Raw genomic sequence first — 20604 nt, 5'->3', positions numbered from 1 at the left:
AAGCAAGCTGGTTTAGAAGGCACCTGCTACCGGTGACCTACTTTCACAGCGTGCAGTGCGTCAACACCTGCAGTGCAGGTCAGCTTCAGAGCCGAGAGACTGGCCCGACTGTACCATTCACAAAGCAGGGGAGCGCAGGAGCAGGGAGGGATGAATACTGAATGACAAAGCAGGCAAGTTCAAGCCAGCACACCCGTAAGTGTTGCAGAGTGGAATCGTCCACACGAGACAAAACCAGTCTCTAACCAGCATATTTGATAACGAGGCGGCGCGGTGGTGTTGATAAGAGATTTGATTATTTAATGTTTATTTGTTCTTAAATGGTGCATCAGTCCAGACAGTCTTATAAGTTCTTTTAGTATATTTAAGATGGAAGTTGTTGGCTTATAAGCTTGTCAACATTGTGTGGGATTCATTTAAAACATACTGTCAAAGCACTTACTCCAGTCTTTAATTCCTGGTTTTTGAATGGAGAAAAACACCTTATTGATTTTTTTACAAGACTAGGAAGCAGTGGGTTTAAAGTGACTTTTGGTAATTACACCTGCTCCATGAATTCCTCTTTGCCTCTTTAAATGAATCTCATTGTTCTCCACCACTGAGAAGCTCATGAGGGACAGAGACTGCAGACAAGCAGGCTGTCCGCCTTCGTACTGGTGGCCTCAGTTCCGGTCACGTCTCCATGGTTTCATGGCAAGCAAGCAGTCATTGCTCATTGTTTTTATTCCCATACCCTCTTAAGAGTGAGTTGTGACACGCCCGCCATTGCAGAGCATTGTGCTGACTTACATCTTGGGAGACGGGCGCTCTTACTCGCATCTAGCTGAGTTGCATCCCGGCTCGTGTTGTGCCATCGAGGGCTGTTTGTGGTTGACGTTCCTCAGGTTATGTAAAGGACACTGAAGCGAGGTTGCTAACTGTAGAAGTGACTACGTTACTACACTAATCAATTTTCTATCAAGCACGACACTCAGTATCATTATCAATCCTGTTCTCCATTACAGGCATGCTGTCAGGTCACCCCCCCCACACCTTGAGCGCTATGCGCAGGACTCCTCCTTCTTTCTAGGTCTGGACACCTTTTGTCTGCCTTTCAATGGCTTGGCAATCTGCTGTTAATTTCAATAATAAAACATGTCCGCTGGCACTTCAGAGACACTAGAAGACTCATTGGCTGGTCATTATTTACAGCTTCCCAGCTGATAATGTGATCTGTGCATTATATGTAGAATCACTTACAATAGGACAATGATTTAACATCTCATCTGCAGGATGGAGCACAAGGAGGTGAAGTGGCTTGCTCAGGATCACACACAGTGAGTCAGCGAGTGGCACAGGTTGGATTGAACCGGTGACCTTCTGGTTACAAGCCCTGGACCACACTGTCTCTGTTGCCACTGCCTCTAATAATACGATATGCTTGGTTAATTACAAGCTTAACATTCAAGAGGTGTGTAACATTGTTTTGCAGTCTGTCTGTCTATCTATCTATCTGTCTATCTATCTATCTATCTATCTATCTATCTATCTATCTATCTATCTATCTATCTATCTATCTATCTATCTATCTCGCTCTCTCACTACACACACACACATATATATATATATATATATATATATATATATATATATATATATATATATATATATATATATATATATGCATATGCAAACATCTGAGAGAGAGAGATAGAGAGAGAGAGAGAGAGAGAGAGAGAGAGAGAGAGAGAGAGAGTGAGCACATTATTCTCTGATTGAAAATATCAGTTAACTTTCACGTCTGAGTTTACACAATGCTTGATGCCAGCAAAGTCTACTAATGAATCTGCTTCCCTGTCTGTGATACATGTTACATTGTTGTGCTTGTGAGTTTAACAGCACACGAATTTGATTCCTAATAAAATGTGAAACTGATCTGAGTAATTGAACAGAACCCATCCCGACTCCCCCTCATCTCGTGACGGGCAGATCTACAGCAGCTCAGCGCTCACGCACGGAGTGATTAAAAGCAGTCATTACTATGCAGTGTGCGTTTGCTGTCTGCATTCAGACATGGTCACTGTGCTGAGTAACCACTGTACTCATTAACTCTTTGGGCTCCGTTTTTCAGCATTCATGACTACTGAGGTATGCATGCAAGTGTAGAAATTAAAAATATAATAATAATAATATAATAATAATAATAATAATAATAATAATAATAATAATAAATAATAATAATCAACTAGTAAAATCTAACCTTCTAAAAGTAAATGTTAAAGAAAACTATTGGTTTATGGCATTATACATTTTGACCACTAGATGGGGATGTATGCTGTTGGTTCGGTTCAGTTTCCTGCAGATAGAGTGAGAGGAGAGATTGTAAACAAGGTAGTGTGTTGAGGCTTTCGTACTGACACTAATAATCCACTATAATCTTCCTGGAATATTGCTCTTCTGTTAATCCATCGGCATCATGCTGGCAACACGTACCAATGAGACGAGATAAACAAACACACCTTGTTAACTCATTGGATCACCACGGTACCACATGAGCATGTGATTAGGACCTCAGTGCAGCCTGGAGCACTGCTATTAGAGCTGCTGGGGATTCTTCATGGGAATGCTGCTAATATAATGATATCCCAGTGGATTGTTCAAGGGGCTTTTCTGTGAGGGTTACGAGGTTCAGGGTTATTATTACTGCTGATAGTGTTTATTAATCAAGTGTTTAACAATGCAATACACTACACTACAATACAATACACTACAGTACAAGACAATACAATACAGTACAGTCCAATACAGTGAGAGGGCAAGCCAGAACAAGTGAAGGTGAACAGTTTTGTCAGGCAGAGCTGGGAATGTATACAGTAACGTCCCAGGAGAGGGGCAGTGACGTCAGCCAGCGGGCCTCGACTGCGAGCAGCGAGAAGCCAGGGACCCTTTGAAATATGAGCCTGTCTGTCTGCCTGCCTCATTGAGGAAGAGCAGGAGGAAAGAGGAAAGCTTTGCGAAACAAGGGACCTGTCCTGGACCACAGCACTGTGCCTCATTAACAAGCTGGAGGAGTCTGCAGAGGAGTCTGTGCATTGCTCCCACCTCTTTTCTCTACCTTAACGTCAGACACCTTTGAGATTGATCCAAATGCTTGTCTTGTGTAGATGCCTCCAAGGGGTAACTCTGCATGTCCAGGCGATAGATGTTCTAACAGCCTGGAGGTTACAGGAGTGCAGCACTACCCATTCCTTTTATGTATTTGTTGACTGCCTGTAAATTCAGATCGGATTACACATTAAGCACATTGTAACTACACATCATAACATTACAATCGTGTAAGAATGCATGCATTTACTTAGTAACTAGTATGCAAATGCACAGTAATTAGAGACATTATAAAGCGTTAGTTTAAAGTACTCCTGGTCTACAGCATAGACATCACTCAAAATCCATTAAGATGTTTCTGGTTGTAAAACACAGAGGACAACAAAGAACTGAGCCGGGGACTATCATGTGATCCTCCGTTGCCACGGCAATTTATCCCAGCAGTCGACACCAACAAGGCGAGTCACATGATACTTTACCACATACTCGTGTTATGGATAATGCCGACATTATCCCGATCCTTCTGTATAGAAACACGTGGGCTGTATTCAGAAAGCATTAGTTTACTAGTAAGTGTTTAAGGTAGCTGTAACGGTAAAGGATCACATGGTTTAATTTCTATAAATAGCTGTTATGTACATAATGTGTTAAAATATTATGCCAAAATGATTCCAGATTAGGATTAAATAATGTGATGTTTTATAGCTGCATATTTCTTCAATCATTTCTGCGTCGGTTTTTTTGAGTGCTTTTCGTGCTGCTCTGTCTGTCATATTGTGTGTTGGTTAAATTAGATCGAGCTTTTAAAATAAAAAGTATAAGAACTAAATTCGACATGAAAAGCGAATTGTTTTTGGCGTGGTATTTGCACTGAAGCGGGCCTCTGGAAGCCCAGGTAGACTATCTGGTTAGTGCAGAGCATTGGCGCTGTCCACGCTCCCTGGTGCTGAAACCGGAGTTACCGTCAGCTAAACGCTCATACACCGCGTTGATACACCGGGAAATGACTGGGTTATTGACTCGTTAAACTATACCTGAGGGGGGTCGTTTAACAACACTGTAAACAAATACCGTATTTCTACAGTGCATTTACATTAATAAACCTGTATTTGTAGATTCATTCTAGTGTATATTTCCGTATTATTAAAGGTACATCATTTTAAACACATATTTAACATCGAATAACTTTTACCGTAATTAAAATTATGGTATTTTTTTACGTTGCCAAAAAGGGCTGTTTTAAAAAAAAATATATTCTTCTGTTACTAGTGTCTTATAGTTAGATATAGCACAAACCCCAACCTGAACCTTTTCTGACACAATCGTGTACTTTCATATATCGAGCATAAATATTGACACATCTATGTATAATACGATGTATAATAACATTGCGGTTACTTATGAAATAGCTCCTATATAAATGCACAATCATTGGAGTCTCAATGTAGTGTTAGCGGTCAGTTCCGATAGAACTCAGTTCTACGCTGATTTCAGCTCATGATAATGATCAGAGGGAGGGACGTGGGGAGCATCTGTTGGCGCAATGGGGCTCCGGCGAGGTGCCAGCATACCGGGGTCTCTGCGCCACTTCCGACAGACCTGGCTGTGCACAGCAGTGACGTTGTTTGGTTGACATTGTAAGTATTATAAGAACCCCAGAAATCGCGTGTATGTTATATTAATTCAGTCACAACAATCCAAGAATCCCCGGGCGAAGCAAAAAGAAAAACAAATATATTTTGTTGTAAAAAAAATAAAACAATTTTTTATTGACGTGTTATAATAAATATAGAGACTTGTGCTTTGGACTGATTTATTGGGTTGAGCAATGACTTTCTGGAAGCACAGACAAACAATGCGATCAGATTAAAGATTACAACTCTGTCTTCGCTCAGTCACTCACCCCCCTCCCCAACCTCAATGCTAGTCTGCTTGCATTGAAATAAAGGACCTCTGAAATATTATTGAAAAAAGAGGTGCTATCCATTGACGTTTATCTTCAACTGTGAGTCAGCCTTGCGTCAGCCTCTGTGCCGGGTCGAGTAGAACAATTAGTGTTCTCTTACAGAACTATCTTTGTTCTACCATTGAAAAAAATAATAATGACGTACTGTTCTTAAAACACATATATACCTGTATATAAAACACCCTGATTGTATTTCGATTCATTTCGATCGTAATAATAATAAAGACAATTAACGGAAACGTGTTTTCCATGTTAAAAATAAACAATATAGGTGTTTGAAAAGAGTTGTGCTATTATTAGCTTTTAATAATATGAAGCGCGGCCGGGCAGCAATCTTTTGCGTCAGAGAGTGCTAGCGCCGCACACTGCATGTCAATTCCAGTAGAGGGTACATGTGATCCTTGCATCTTGTGCTCAGTCCTGGAAGCCAGGTTTATGGATGCGCTGCGAGTGGGTTTACTACGTTATTACGGCTTCTTCTGCAGCTCATCTAATTGATTCGCAGAATTATTTCTACAAGGAAGCCGGGCTCTCTTTGTAAGCATCGTGTTAAGGTAAGACAGACGAGAGATCGTCTTTATCTACGTCGCTATTGTTTTAGAATCACGGTTGTGTAAGTGTGTGCCACTGCTCGGCTTTGGAGAGAATCGTAGTATAAACAGAGATCATGCTTTAGCTAGGAAAGATCGGGTTGCAATAAATAAACGCTCTCGGTCTGATTTTAAAGTCCAGTACCGTTGCTAGGAAACACAGTTCACCCTCACCTTGAGCACATAAGATGCGTCGGATTTCCAAAAGGACGTACAGAGTATTGCCTAGTGCGTTAGAGAACCTTCCTCTTGGATGCACTGCAGCAGCGTGGTTTATCCAATTGTCAACTGATTACAACGATTGGTTTTATTTTACGAGAGATTAAGTGCAGCTGGAATGGCGCGATGCCTGTGGGGACAGATAAATTAAGCCATCGGCGTGATCGTTCTGTTAACTGTTGATAGGTTGATGTGGCGATCAGATTGCATTTGAATTAACGGTGCAGCAAGATTATTATTATTATTATTATTATTATTATTATTATTATTATTATTATTATTATAACAGAATCCTCACTGTCTACTTTGTTTATGTTGTTGAGTCGCGTCCCCTTTGACCTTGAAGCCTGTGTGGGATTCAAGGCTGAAGCACTACGATTCACTTACGGTTTTCATTGTTAAGATTGCAGTGTAGGTGGGGATTATTGGTGTTTAAAACTGTTTTGATTGGTTGATAATGAACCGTGCCTCTGCCCTGTGCACTCCTACTCCAACGATCGCTGTGTTGTGTTGTGCTATAGTTTCAAAGAAGGCTGGTGTGCCGTTGCTGGCAATGCGATCACCACGTTTCATTCACATGCATTCATGGCGATTTGCTTTGCATTGCAGCTTGTATTTTACTGCAGTCTTGTGGATTCGTTAAAAAGGCGAGTCCCTGGCACGTTTAACACTGAATCCCAGTCAACACCTTTGTTGTGTAAAGAAACAGTCGCTACCTCGCCGGCGCGTTTAATTTGGTTAACGGCTTAGCAAACGGCTATTGCATTACAATTGCAAGTCAATTAAGAGACACCAGTGCTCTGTAACGGAATTAATTTACCTACAGATAGGCCCTGATATCACACGCTTGCTAAATCGCTCCTGCACTGAAGACCCCGAGCTACGAATTTGAGCATTCAAGAAGATTCTCCTGCTAAAATTAGATTTCCCACATCAATATGTTATGCTATAGCTGGCCTTTCAAGACGTGAAGAGATAACCGATCGTTTTTTAAAGGTAGTTTTATTTTTGTCTAAATTTAGCACCTCATTACCGGGCCTAACCCAGTGTGTCCCTTCCAGCCCCTTGTCCCATCCCTGGTCCTAATTCATGAATTGAGTAGACCATTAGAGCATTGATCCAGCCTGGTCTTCATTCTGTAATTAATCTTGGGGTAATTGAGTAATTAAAGCGCTGCTTGGACTGGGTTTGGTTTTGAAGCCCCCGACTTCCACACGGCCCACAACTGACACGCGATGAACACCTTGAACATGCGCGAGCCATTCACACGTCATTCACAGCACGTTTTCAACACGGGACAAAACCTCATTATTTAGGTACTGTCCGTAGAACAAGAGCCCCATTCCTTGATTTACATTGGAAACAAGTGAAAGGTGCGCCCCTTGAGCCTGATAACAGCAACACATCCCTTGCCGTTTAATGCTATCTCACGTTATGGCCTTAATAACAGTTAAGTTAAAGATGCAAGTACAAAAACGACTATATAAAACTCATGTATTTGTCATGTTTAATTTGATATTGTTTGTCAGATAACACCTTTGCAGTGTCGATACAGCTATTGGTTCACTGCATGCATATAGACAACCATGCATTATGAAATTACAAGATGCTGTACACCTTTTTAAATTAGATTTCTTACAAACACGGGCTGTTTAACAGCGAACAGCCTATATTTAGGCTTGTTAATACAGAGACACTTCTCACCAGAACAGATGGTGAGGATGATATTGCGAGTTCTGTACACTGAACCCTGAATTAAATCAAAGCTGTACTTTATAATGGCTATGGTATCACCATCATTTTATTTGAATCCAGGCCTGGCTGAAGAACCATATTCCCATTCCTGGTACAAGAATTCAAGAGCACCTGACTCGTTTGTTAGCATGTCTTACTAGTGTTAGGCTGAAGGTCAGAAAATATATAAACTGGACAGATGTAGAAAGACATTACCACATTGCTTACTAGGGCTGAGTATTGCTCTTATTCAGGGGTGTCCAATCCCAGTCCAGGAGGGACAGAATTCCACTCCAGGTTTTACGGGTACAGTGAACAACTTCAGGGTCTGGATGGAGGTTTAATTGGTTCAATTAAATATAGAACCCGGTTGGAGCGAAGACCAGGAATGGAAGAACCAACATTGGCCACCCCTGCTCTAATTCAATTGAAAGGGTTTTGAATGTGCAAAGGGTTCAGGCTACCCCTTTTCCCTCATTCACAGCAATAGCAGTGACCTTCTTTGAGTCCTTTATTTTCATCTGGTTGTTATGCAAAAGGAAAATGGCTGGTTGAAAGCCGAGGCAATGCTTTGATGTCATGTTTGTAAGTCAGTTTCTTTTCTTATCCCAGTATCTTTTTTTTAACAATACAAAGCACATTTCCCACCTTATTAGGAGAGACGTCCTAGAGCAGTTAACAGTTTAGATAGCTGGAATACTGCTAATGAAATCCAGCACAAGTGTTTTATGGGTTTTCAAGGAAGGGCAGACATCCCAGAGGACAAATACTGAGCAGAATAAACCTATTTTCAATGTAACTCATATATAAATAAATGGAGTCCTCCCTTGTAAAATGATATGGATATGCATACTCTGTGACGGCCGTGTCTCCTGCTTTGTATACCGCTGTGTGTTTTGACGCATGGCTTTCCTCAGGCTGTGTTTATCTCTCTCAGTCGATACATGGAAAGGAATCACAAGTCTAGGAATGGTGACAACTGGACAGGAGGAATACGATTTTTTTTCTTTGCCTTTGCAAGTAGATTCAGCTTTTTTTCCTCAGGTGTGAGCTGCGTATTATTGTCATTTACGTATATTATTATTCTTAATTCTATGGGCTACAAGAAGTTGCCCAGACAAGATTTCCAAACAAAGCATACGCTTTATGATATATAGCATTGCACTGTACAATTATACATGCGCTCACTAAGGGGGGTAATAGCACGTGCAGAATGCCATTTAAACCCCCAGAAACTATGCAACGCTTCCAAGGACTTTCATGCAGGATATTTGGGGGGATTTTGTAATTGATTAGATGTAAACAGCGGCAACTATTGGGAGACAGAAGTCACCTCACATCCCAGCAGTGGATTAGCTGGGAACACACTGGTGTAGAAAGAGAGGGCATCGCTGTGCAGATTAAGCACGGAGCTGAGGGTTTTCAAATGCTGTGTTGCCTAGCAACCTGACAGATAATGCCACCAATGCGTCTCCTAAAAGATATTCTCCTTTTTTTTGGATCAGGGTCTAGTATGTATAATATTAAGGTAGAACAAGAAGGACACCTTAAGACAAGTAAGATGGTGTGTATTTCTTAAGACAATCACTAGAGCCTCTGTTATGTTAATAAGTTTGGAGGATCTGACCCATCGTTCTGTGCATCTCTTGGTTTTTATGTATTGCAAGTTCTAGTGCAGGGATGGAACTAAGACTCCCATTTCATCACTGGCTGATCCATTTCAGCTTTTCCTGTGTTTAATAAGACACACCTGAGCTTGTTACCTATTCACAATGGCTAATGAAGCTACTAGTTAAACCTGGAATGGGTGAGGCTGCTGTGCATTGGGGGGTGACGGGGGTGGGGGGTGTAAAGCAGGTTGCTCTCAGGGCAGGAGTGTGTCGAGGGGGTCCTGGAGTGACAGTGAAAAAGGAAGAGAGATCTCACACTCTCCCTCCTGTCCTTTATCTGCCCTTCTCTTCTCTGCTCTGCGCAACCACTGACATCCTACACTGTAATGAATATTCACATGGAGCATCAGCTCCTCACAGGCACCATCTGGGACTAGCTTTGATGAAATAAGCTGGTGATTAATTTCAGTGAATCATCACACTCTGGTTGGCAGCTCAGTAAACGCCCTGAACCTATACTTAGAGGAGGCACCATCGAAGTTCACAAAGTAATGGATTATCTAATTACAGCCATCTTCATGATCATGAGTGAAAGAGCTATTCATGTAGTACTCTAGCAGATGCATAGAAACTAGAGACACTCAATGTAAAGTGTTTCCCATTGCTGTTACATTGCTGCCTTTGCTAGCTGTTGAGAAGTCTTTATCACGTGCTACGTCTAGAACTCCCCCTGTTTCCTCTCTCTCCTCCTGGGAGCTTGCTTTCCCTGTCATACACAAATACAGAAATCTCAATTAAGAGATTCCCCAGTTGAAAAGTATAATTAGATATGTTGGTACTGGTTGGATCCTGCAGCCTGCAAGCCCTGGGGGTGACAACACTCACTCCAAGAACTAAAACAAATGAAGAAAAATATCAATTCGAATGTAAAAGCAGGAAAGAGTTTAGTTGTGATCTTTTGGTTCTCATGATTGTCCTCCAAATATTGTTTGTTTGTAGCACTAGTAGTACTGCCACTGCTCCTACTAATACTGTAAAGTCTGCTGCACAGTAAACACCTAGAGATTAATGAGCACAGTATCATCAAAGTTCATTTTTATCTTCCTCCTGCAGACGAAAGCCAACAATAAGAACAAAAATAATCCCAGAAAACTCCCTGGAGCTGCCTGTCCTGTTTCAAACCAGCCAGCAAGCCGCCACATCATCCCCGCGTCCCTTGTTGCTGTAGGTTTAGGATCTGGTCGACTGTCCCAAATGCCTAAGAACAGCAAAGTGACGCAGCGCGAGCACAGCAATGAGCACGTCACTGAGTCCGTGGCTGACCTCCTGGCCCTTGAGGAGCCCCTGGATTACAAGAGCAGCGTGCTGAACGTGGGGGGCGTGCCGCCATCTCCACGCAAGAACAAGGCCGTGGAGGAGCCCCAGGACCCGGGGGAGGAGCGGCCAGCCTGGAACAGCAAGCTCCAGTACATCCTGGCCCAGGTGGGCTTCTCTGTGGGGCTCGGCAACGTGTGGCGATTCCCCTACCTGTGTCAGAAGAACGGAGGAGGTGAGAGAGCAGCTGTCTGTACTGGGGGTCATTTATGTTGTGATTCTGAGATCATTTATCTGGTGATCTCAAGCGCTCATTAAGAACGTGGAAGCACATGTCTTATAAGTGTCAGGGATGTGCTTCTCTTGTTTTGAAATCAACACATTAATGAATGGATTTATCCAATACCTGCTGGTAAATATTTCTTAAAGACAATTCCGTCCCAGTCCCAGTCTTAATAAATCTGTTATGTCGAGCTCACAAGATAAATCTCAGGATCTCCAGACAACATTGTAACCCCTTTAAATTAGATCTTGTGACCCTGAATGAGTCATCATACACTTCCTTACAATACATCTAGAACATTGACTTGCTGGAGCAAGTCAGTATCAGAGCCTGCTATATTTTATAATGCAATACTGCATCCCCAGAGCCAGATAATGTCAGTCTGCTGTCAGTTATCTTGGAGACTGTCCCTGCAGTAATGTTAGATTTTAAAAGTATTGTGGTGGTTGAAGAAAACAGCCCCTGTGTTTCTTGTTTTATAAACACTGCAGCAATTACCTTGCGAATGCCATGGTATACAGCAGCCTTCTACCACTAGCGAGGAGATTGTTATCTCTTTCAGTGATCTCTGCACGACTGCCAGCTCTGACCTGCAAGTAAGTAATGGCCAGTGCTGGGATTTCGATGCACTCCGCTCAACTGCTAATTTGCCCCCTTGTCACACAATTAGGAGCAGATTAATGGAAAGTCTAGTTCAAGCGGTTTGCCTGCCCTGAGCATCTCCACTCATCCGTGGGACACAGGCCACGTCCACGCTGGGGAATAGGGAAATAAAATACACACAAGCGCCCCCAAAGCAGGCAGCTCTTAATGGCTCCCTCTGATTGATTGTAATGGAATCTGGGAATGATTGTTAACAGATTGGAAGACAAGTTGGCTGGAGAGCCTGTTCTTTCTTTCTTTCTTTCTTTCTTTCTTTCTTTCTTTCTTTCTTTCTTTCTTTCTACACACATCTTCCTCTTGTAATCTGTATTTTTTTATAGATACCCTTTGAAATACAAGTACAGAGACTGCATGGAATTGCTCTGTATTTATGATTTAACAAAGGCACTGTTCAGATTATATCATGCTGCTGTGTGAATTGTACAGTTTCTCCGTAGCTCAAAGTGTATCTGGAAATCCTTTACTGCATGCATAGCAGATATCTGCTGTAATGATTGCCTTCAATACAAGAGACAGACACTGAGCTCGCTGCACATGTATCCGAAAGACCCATCAATTGCAGCCACTTCCCAAAACAGCTTGGCCGGGGGGGAAATGCTGACAGGGGGTTTAATTAAAAACTGAAATGGATTACAGAGCTAAACCCCGCCGTTCTACAGCATTCCTCACCACCTCCACTGGCCGTGCACAAAGTGAGAGACAGTGGCAGCTAAGCTACAACGTAGGAACCATTGATAGCCAGCTCAGCACACCGCGCTGCTCTATGCTGTGGGTGGCTACGGGTTTGATATCTTTGATATCTTTTGTATACAGGAGTGTAGCTCATCGGTGCCCCGAGTCAGTGCTTTACTGTGTCTGGCTGTGCTGTGATTCATATATTAAATTGGATGGCATGTTTAAAGAAAAAAAAAGAATTTAATGTTTTTTTAATAGATTCCCAACAGCTTATGGCTCAATCTCTTCAGCCCGTGAAGAGCATTATTCAAGGACTGGAAGTGACGCCTGTAGCTGCAGGCAAAGCCTTGATTCCAGAAGTCACGCGGCCCTCAAGACAGACTCCTTCCTCGCTGCTGTTTATCGATGCATTCTGCCAATGCTTTTAAAATGAACCGTTGGGAATGTGTTTTTAATGAAGGAGTATGAGAGTAGCTCAAAGGGGGTGGAGGTCTGAGAATAGAAAAGTGCTTTGCAGTTGATTTGATCAATCTATCCCCTGCATGAATAAGGGCTTTATTACATGGCATTTACAGTACTAGGGAATCACTCCTCTGTGTATAGAGGTTTATCCAGGCAGGTAACAGGCTTCTCATATCAACCCAATTCTCTGTACATTTAATAAGAATTTTTTTTGTCATGTGATGAGTTGGCCCTTCGTCTCCCCGCCTCCTGTTCTTGAGGGACGGGGTGTTGACGATGAATTTGGTAGCTTGTGAAGGTCTCCTGCCTGCACAGTAAGAGAGAGAGTGAGGAGTAATCTGGAACCCGCTTCACCTCCCTGTGGATCTCCCCGCTCGTTGCAGGCGCCTATCTGATCCCGTATTTCATCCTGCTCATCATCATCGGGATCCCGCTCTTCTTCCTGGAGCTGGCGGTGGGGCAGAGGATCCGGCGGGGCAGCATCGGGGTGTGGAACTATGTGTGCCCACGGCTTGGGGGCATCGGCTTCTCCAGCTGCATGGTGAGAGGGTGGCTGGATTCTTCTTCTCCATCTCCTTTTGCTGCTTTACCTCCTCTTTCCATCTCCTTCTTCTGCTTTACCTCCTCTTCTCCTTCTTCCCCTCATTTTTCTTCCCCTCATTCTTCTTCTTCTCCTTCTTCCCCTCATTCTTCTTATTCTTCTCCTTCTTCCCCTCATTCTTCTTCTTCTCCTTCTTCCCCTCATTCTTCTTCTTCTTCTTCTTCTTCTTCTTCTTCTTCTTCTTCTTCTTCTTCTTCTTCTTCTTCTTCTTCACCATATTCTTCTCCTCTTCCTCGCTGCTGTTTATCAATGCATTCTCCCAATGCTTTTAAAATAAACAGTTGGGAATGTGTTTATAATTAAGGAATATGAAAGGAAGTGCTTCAGCGATGTGTCAGAGCCAGTGTCAGCAGTCAAGCTACTGTTTCTAACTCTCTCTCTCTCGCTCTCTCTCTCTGCAATCCACTTCTAAAAATGGAAGTGCCATTTCCTGCACTGCTCTCTCTGGCTTTTCCACAGCTTAATGAAAATCGTGTTAACACAGGTCCAAATTGAAACCCTTTATATAGATCCACCTGTCTGTAAATGAAATGGTGCTCAGTGTACTTAAATACATATAGAACAGTAACCTCTTGTAAACCTGCCCTATCAAAGACCGTTACATCTTCACTGGTCCCCTTCTATTTCTGGTCTGTTCCTGGTACACGTCTACTTCCTGGGTCAGATCCACAGGAAGTGATGTGGTACCAGGAAGAAGGAAGTATACAGCTATGGTCAAAAGTTTTGCATCACCTAGAATTTTAGATTGAGACATAATATATATGTGAACATAATCTATAAGAAACATCTTAGACTGCTGTAGGGATGTGGCAGTCTGGCTATAAGAGACCCATATAGGTGGGTCACACTGCCCTGGCGGAATTGTTTTTGTGTTCTCTGTGTACTGGCTGAGGAAGCAGTGTTATTTTATATATATATATACCCATGGTGCTCTTCAGTCTGGTGGGCAGTAAATAGATGCCACACAGGGGAGCTGAGCAGCTATAAATACATTTTAAAAAGCCCAGCTTCGAAATCCTGAAAAGGACATATTTAAATTATTAACCGCACCCTTCACTGGTGCACAGCATCGAATACGGAATATTCAGGCCAACTGGAACATCTTCATGCATTTAAATGCCTTTGCTTTATATCCAGCCAGTAGAGCACAACATTCAAATATTATTATTTGCTTATTTAGCAGACGCCTTTATCCAAGGCGACTTACAGAGACCAGGGTGTGTGAACTATGCATCAGCTGCAGAGTCACTTACAACAGCATCTGACCCGAAGGAGAACAAGGAGGTTCAGTGACTGACACACAGTGAGTCAGTGGCTGAACCGGGATTTGAACCGGGGACCTTTCTGTAACCACCAGACCACACGTGGGGTAGCCCAGTTAAAATGATTGAGTCAGGCTGGGAGCTCTATAATCTGTGTGAGTAATCAGCCTGCCTCCCTCAACACCGTCTTGGAGTCAAACTGTAGGGACATTAAGAAAGCAGGCTGAAATGTGACGTGTGTGTGTGTGTGTGTGTGTGTGTGTGTGTGTGTGTGTGGGGGGGGGGGGGGGGGGGGGGTGGGGGAGTGTGTGTGGGAGTGTCTGTGTGTGTGTGTAGGCAGCTTGTCAGCCCTGTCCTGGATCTGGTGCAGCTGCACTTCAGTCTAATCCCTCGTCTCCTCCTTGCTCCCCCTGCAGGTGTGCTTCTTTGTGGGTTTGTATTACAACGTGATCATTGGCTGGAGCATCTTCTATTTCTTCAAGTCGTTCCAGTACCCCCTGCCCTGGAGCGAGTGCCCCTTGGTTAAGAATGGATCAGTGAGCAGTAAGTGTGAGAAAGCAGCGGTGCCCTGTATAGGCAATGAGAAAAGGTTTACTGCTTGCTCTGAATGACAGCTGTTCTCTTGTGCGAGAAGCTGCTTCTCCCTGCAGCACCTGACAAACCCAATTCATCACCGGCCCAGTGCTCCCTGGAATAAGCCACACCGCAGGGACTCTATCTTGCAGCCACGGCATGCAGGATGCATTCGCCCGAGAGCTGCTGTGTGTTGACAGTCATTCCCCTGAGGCGTGTGATCGTGTCGGCTCTCGGAACTGAAGCCAGGTTGTTCTGGTCAGCACATGGATGGGTGACCTTCGGGGGAAAGCAAGTGTCACCATGTATGAAAGGGTGCTGGTGGCTTATCAGGGTGGCTCAGCGTAGTGCTGCTATAGAAATGCATTGTCCCTTATTTATCTTGGTCTTTTTGCAAAAATAGATTCGCTATTACCATTTAAACATGCGGCACACACATAATCAGAATTATAAGTAATCCATCAGATTGTTTCTGTTAGTTTTGAAGGGCGCTAACACAACCTAACAAACAATACAATAGGAAAACCGGGATGATTGAATCATTTTGCTTCTGACAAATTCCTTTCTCCGGGACGTCTGGTAACCCTAGCTGTTGCCCCAAATCCCCCCCCCCCTCAAGTGTCCATTCTTCCCACTGTCGTCCTCAGTTGTGGAGCCGGAGTGCGACAAGAGCTCGGCCACCACCTACTTCTGGTACCGCGAGGCGCTGGACATCTCCAACTCCATCTCGGAGAGTGGCGGCCTCAACTGGAGGATGACACTGTGCCTGCTGGCAGCCTGGTTGGTCGTGGGCATGGCTATGATCAAGGGGATCCAGTCCTCGGGGAAGGTGAGCTGGGGGAGCTGCCTGGGATCACTTTGCTTCCAATGCTTGATGTTTTCCCCCCAAAGAAAATAGTTTCACCTAGCATGCTGTCATTCCACACGGTGTGATTTTAACATCAATAAATGGGAACTGCATGCAGGAGGCCTGCATAGCGAATGCAAGTGTTAGAGTTTGTGCAATTATTGGATTGGCTTTAGTCAGGGTTATCTAATCCTTCTGTCTCCCCTCTGCAGGTTATGTATTTCAGCTCTCTGTTCCCTTACGTGGTCCTCCTCTGCTTCCTGATTCGAGGGCTGTTGCTGAGGGGGGCGGTGGACGGCATTGCCCACATGTTCACACCCAGGGTGAGTACACGGATAATCCTTTTCCCACACGACAAGCTCTCCGATTGAAAGTCTCGACCGCACAGACAGTGCGTGGTCGGGCAGTGCTCACAACTGTTGCAAAATCAGACTCGGGTGAAATCAATTGAGATGAATGCCGCTGTGTGACCGCGGCCGGGCTGGGTATCGTTTCAGCTGGAGAAGATGCTGGAGCCGCAGGTGTGGAGGGAGGCAGCCACGCAGGTGTTCTTCGCCCTGGGGCTGGGCTTCGGGGGCGTGATCGCCTTCTCCAGCTACAACAAGCAAGACAACAACTGCCACTTCGATGCAGCCCTCGTCTCCATCATAAACTTCGTCACCTCCGTGCTGGCCACGCTCGTGGTCTTCGCCGTGCTCGGCTTCAAGGCTAACCTCATGAACGAGAAGTGTGTCGTGGAGTGAGTACCGCCGTCCGGGCACCAGGGGGAGCCCTCTCCTCATGCTGGAGATCACACAAGGGCAGAACTGGTCAAGGGAGTTAATCAGAGAGAAAAATAATGTCATACATAAGGATTTAATGAATGTGCAATTAACAGTTTGCTGAAGTTAGTTATGCATAAGAAAAAGGCATATATATATATATATATATATATATATATATATATATATATATATATATATATATATATATAATAGATTTCCATGTCATGATATTTCAATATAACTGACTCTGTAACCATAAATCAGGCTGTAGCTTTACACTGTAACCAGTCCTGGGGTTTTCTCTCTGTTTTATCCAACTCGTTTACACAATAAACACAGATGAAAATGATCTGGAAGAACAGAATTAAAACCACTTGGTATATAACTCCAGTCTTCCCTGGCTCTCTGTAGGAATGCTGAGAAGATCATGGGCTACCTGAACTCCAATGTTCTGAGCCACGACCTCATCCCCCCGCACGTGAACTTCTCTCACCTGACGGCGCAGGATTACACCGAGATGTATGGCGTGATCAGGACGGTGCGTGAGGGCAGCTTCTCTGAGCTGGGGCTGGAGCCCTGCCAACTGGAGGACGAGCTCAACAAGGTCTGCTGGTCTGGCTTCAATAACACCATGGGTGAAGCTGCAATGCAATGGGTCTTATTTCTGTTCTGTAATGATCTAAATAGTGGTGGATCTTAATAATCTGTCTCCCTGTGTCTCTCTCCCTGTTGCTCTCTCTCTCTCTCTCTCTCTCTCTCTCTCTCTCTTTCTCTCGCGCTCTCTCTCACACAGGCTGTCCAGGGGACAGGGCTGGCGTTCATTGCCTTCACAGAAGCCATGACACACTTCCCTGGCTCCCCCTTCTGGTCGGTGATGTTCTTCCTGATGCTCATTAACCTGGGGCTGGGCAGCATGATCGGCACCATGGAGGGCATCATCACACCCATCGTGGACACCTTCAAAGTGCGCAAGGAAATCTTCACGGGTATGACACAGCAGAACACCATCCCAGCTGTAGAGCCTTCGCCTTGTTGTTTGGAACCTGCGTTGACCTTGTTGATCAGTAACTCCCCTCTCTGTCTCCCTGCTCCTCCCACAGTGTGCTGCTGCACCATGGCCTTCCTCATCGGCCTGCTCTTTGTCCAGCGCTCAGGGAACTACTTTGTCACCATGTTCGATGACTACTCTGCAACGCTGCCCCTCACCATCGTCGTCATCCTGGAGAACATCTCCGTCGCCTGGTTCTACGGGACAGAGAAGTACGAGGGTGACATCCGAGCACAGGGCAAACACAGTACCCCTCGACACACACCCCCCGGGCTATTCACAAAGCCTTCAATTCACTAACTCCAGGGGAACACTAGCTGACAGGCCAGTCTTTAACAAGCTCCTAGCTTAACAAACACTAGAGCCAGACTAGATCCAGACTACTTATACAGGTCAGATTACTACTGAAATACCAGATTTCACCAGCAGGTGTCACACGCTGACGATCAGGTCGCTATAGAAGGCCATCTTCTAAAACTAAATACTACACGTTATTTCACACTGTTTGTGGATAACGCGATATGTTTAATATACTGCAGCTTAATGTTTTGTCCTACGGATCATTGTCTTATCCTAACCTAGAAGAAATATCTCATGCAGCCTATAAGGTGGTTGATAAATTCGACTGCACAGTGTAATTGATAGTCAGCCCAGTGCAATCCTGCCGTGTTGAAAGTGAAGGCATATAAATGTGACCGCAGTAGAGGCTGGCCCTGCAGTCGAGTGAGAGCGTGCTGTTTGCATCAAGCTCTTGTCTTGCCTTAATGTGCAGGTTCATGCAGGACTTAACGGAAATGCTGGGGTTTCGGCCGTCCTGCTTCTATTTCTACATGTGGAAGTACGTCTCTCCCCTGTGCCTGGTGGTGCTCATGTTCACCAGCATCATTCAGATGGGCCTCAGCCCTCCTGGGTACAGCGCCTGGAACGAGGAGACGGTGAGCCAGTTTCAAAGCATGCATTAATATGGCAGCCAGTCAGAGCAACAGGGCGGAGCTAGGGTCTGAACCACCGCGCAGAAGTCCCGGGCTCGTCTGGCCTTGTAGTTTTAGAGCTTTTAACCTCTTTCCCTCCCGTCTCTCCCCCCGCAGGCTAGCGAGCGGTTCCTGAGCTACCCCTCCTGGGCGCTGGGGATGTGCTTCACCCTGATCACCCTGGCCATGCTGCCCGTGCCCGTGGTCTTCATCGCCCGCCAGTTCCACCTGCTCTCCGACGGCTCCAACACCCTCTCCGTCTCCTACAAGAAGGGACGCATGATGATGAAGGACATATCCAACCTGGAGGACAACGACGAGACCCGCTTCATCCTCAGCAAGGTGCCCAGCGAAGCCCCTTCCCCTATGCCGAACCACCGCTCCTACCTGGGGCCCGAGGGCCCCTCGTCCCTGGAGACGACCAACACCAGCCCCAACAGCCGCTACGGGACAGGCTACCTGATGCCCACCACGCCAGAGTCCGAGCTATGATCGTTAGGTTAGCAGGTGGCATTTCCCTTACCAACAAAACCAGCTGCAGTATTCTGGACACAGTAACTCGTCAAAGCTGCTCTACAGCCCTTGATTCTGAAAGACTCCTACCAGAGCATCTTTTTAATGATCTGTCTTAGTTCTCTTATTCAAGCTCCTGATTGGTTGATTCCCGTGAATAAGGGGGTCGTTAAACACTGGAGCCCTCACTGGGACTAATCTAGAATGAATGAGACACTGCTTCGATCATTAAAATAGACCTCTTGCTCTTTTAGAAAAGGGTATGGTTATTGCAAGTGTATTTGGACAGGTGGATTCAGATGTTTTCAGATGTTAGTGTTAATGTGCCTGTATCGTATGTTACTAGTTTTGTAACCTTACCAGTTTATGTTTTGTTCCCACAGTACGGTGCACGTGGTTTTTTCTCAAGGTAATCTTGATTAGTCTTTAACACAGGTTTTGTCTGGTACGTTCTTCTTTGGGATTGCTGTGGGAATCTCTTTTGCAGTATTACTGTGTCAGAGTGCTGCCGTACAGAGTTACTGTCTCCAGAATACTGCGCTGTACCACAGTTCACGGGAGACATGCTGTGGTGTTTTTGTAAGGGTTGGTTTGGTGGGAGAGGGAGGGACAGGAGCCCTTCTCCCCAACTTCCATGCCCCGTTGTAATATAATAAATACGTAGCTGCTAGATAGTAGGCGATCAACCATTAATGATACCCCCGTCCATCCGTCCTCTGAAGGGTTAACTCTGTTTGGTGTCTGTCTCGGGATATGTTAGTTACTTAGCTAATATGCTAACCACTCTCACAGGATCCACTGCCACGTGCTGTGCTTTAAGAGTGGAGCAATCCTCACCTTGTTCCTTCTGCAGCTTTCACATTGCAGCCCCTTCATAGCTAGCTAAGCAGTTCATAGCAATGCACAATTTCACCTTAGAGTCAGTTAACTCAGTCCAGAGATGCCTAAAGGATGGGCAGCCCAATTTCAGACCAAAACCTTTAGGCAGGATTGCAATCAGGATGCATGAAGCTCCTGTCAGTGTGCAACATCCTGCAGAATTTAACATTGGTCACCTTGCAGTGTCCCAGTACTTCCAGTGTATGCAGAGTAAAAGCACTTATTTCACAGAGCGATTCGGAGTATCACTCCCATAGCAACAGCTGCAGTGTTCATGTCTTTGATTTGAGGATTGATAATAACAATGCAAATAACAGCAAATCTAAAACATGTGCATTGTCTAGCTTTGGAACCATTAAGAAGGGTTTTGCATTTTTATCACAGCAAGCCCTTTATCGCGATGCACAAGCAATCAAGTTAAAAGCGTGAGCAGAATTCGATGTGTGTGTGTGTGTTTTATTAGGCAAGCTCTCCTACTGCATGGCACCTGTTAAACGCTCCTGTAGCTGTACATTGTGCGGGACTTGTGTAATAAAACATACAGAT

The 20604-nt window shown here is 44.7% G+C and overlaps 1 protein-coding gene across 1 annotated transcript; it reads left to right on the top strand.

Annotated features, from left to right (window-relative positions):
* The first annotated feature begins 5255 nt into the window (after window positions 1–5255).
* LOC121299982 (sodium-dependent neutral amino acid transporter SLC6A17-like) lies at window positions 5256–19598 on the top strand. The gene is made up of 12 exons (XM_041228288.1): window positions 5256–5604; window positions 10317–10752; window positions 12984–13141; window positions 14880–15006; window positions 15684–15865; window positions 16096–16206; window positions 16381–16622; window positions 17059–17251; window positions 17441–17633; window positions 17748–17907; window positions 18468–18630; window positions 18784–19598. The coding sequence occupies exons 2-12, from the start codon at window positions 10458–10460 to the stop codon at window positions 19156–19158; spliced, it is 2199 nt and encodes a 732-aa protein (XP_041084222.1). The 5' UTR covers window positions 5256–5604; window positions 10317–10457; the 3' UTR covers window positions 19159–19598.
* Window positions 19599–20604: the final 1006 nt, after the last annotated feature.

Source organism: Polyodon spathula, chromosome 25 (assembly GCF_017654505.1).
Source record: "Polyodon spathula isolate WHYD16114869_AA chromosome 25, ASM1765450v1, whole genome shotgun sequence".
NCBI lineage: Eukaryota > Metazoa > Chordata > Actinopteri > Acipenseriformes > Polyodontidae > Polyodon > Polyodon spathula.
This window is presented reverse-complemented; position numbering and strand designations above follow the sequence as displayed.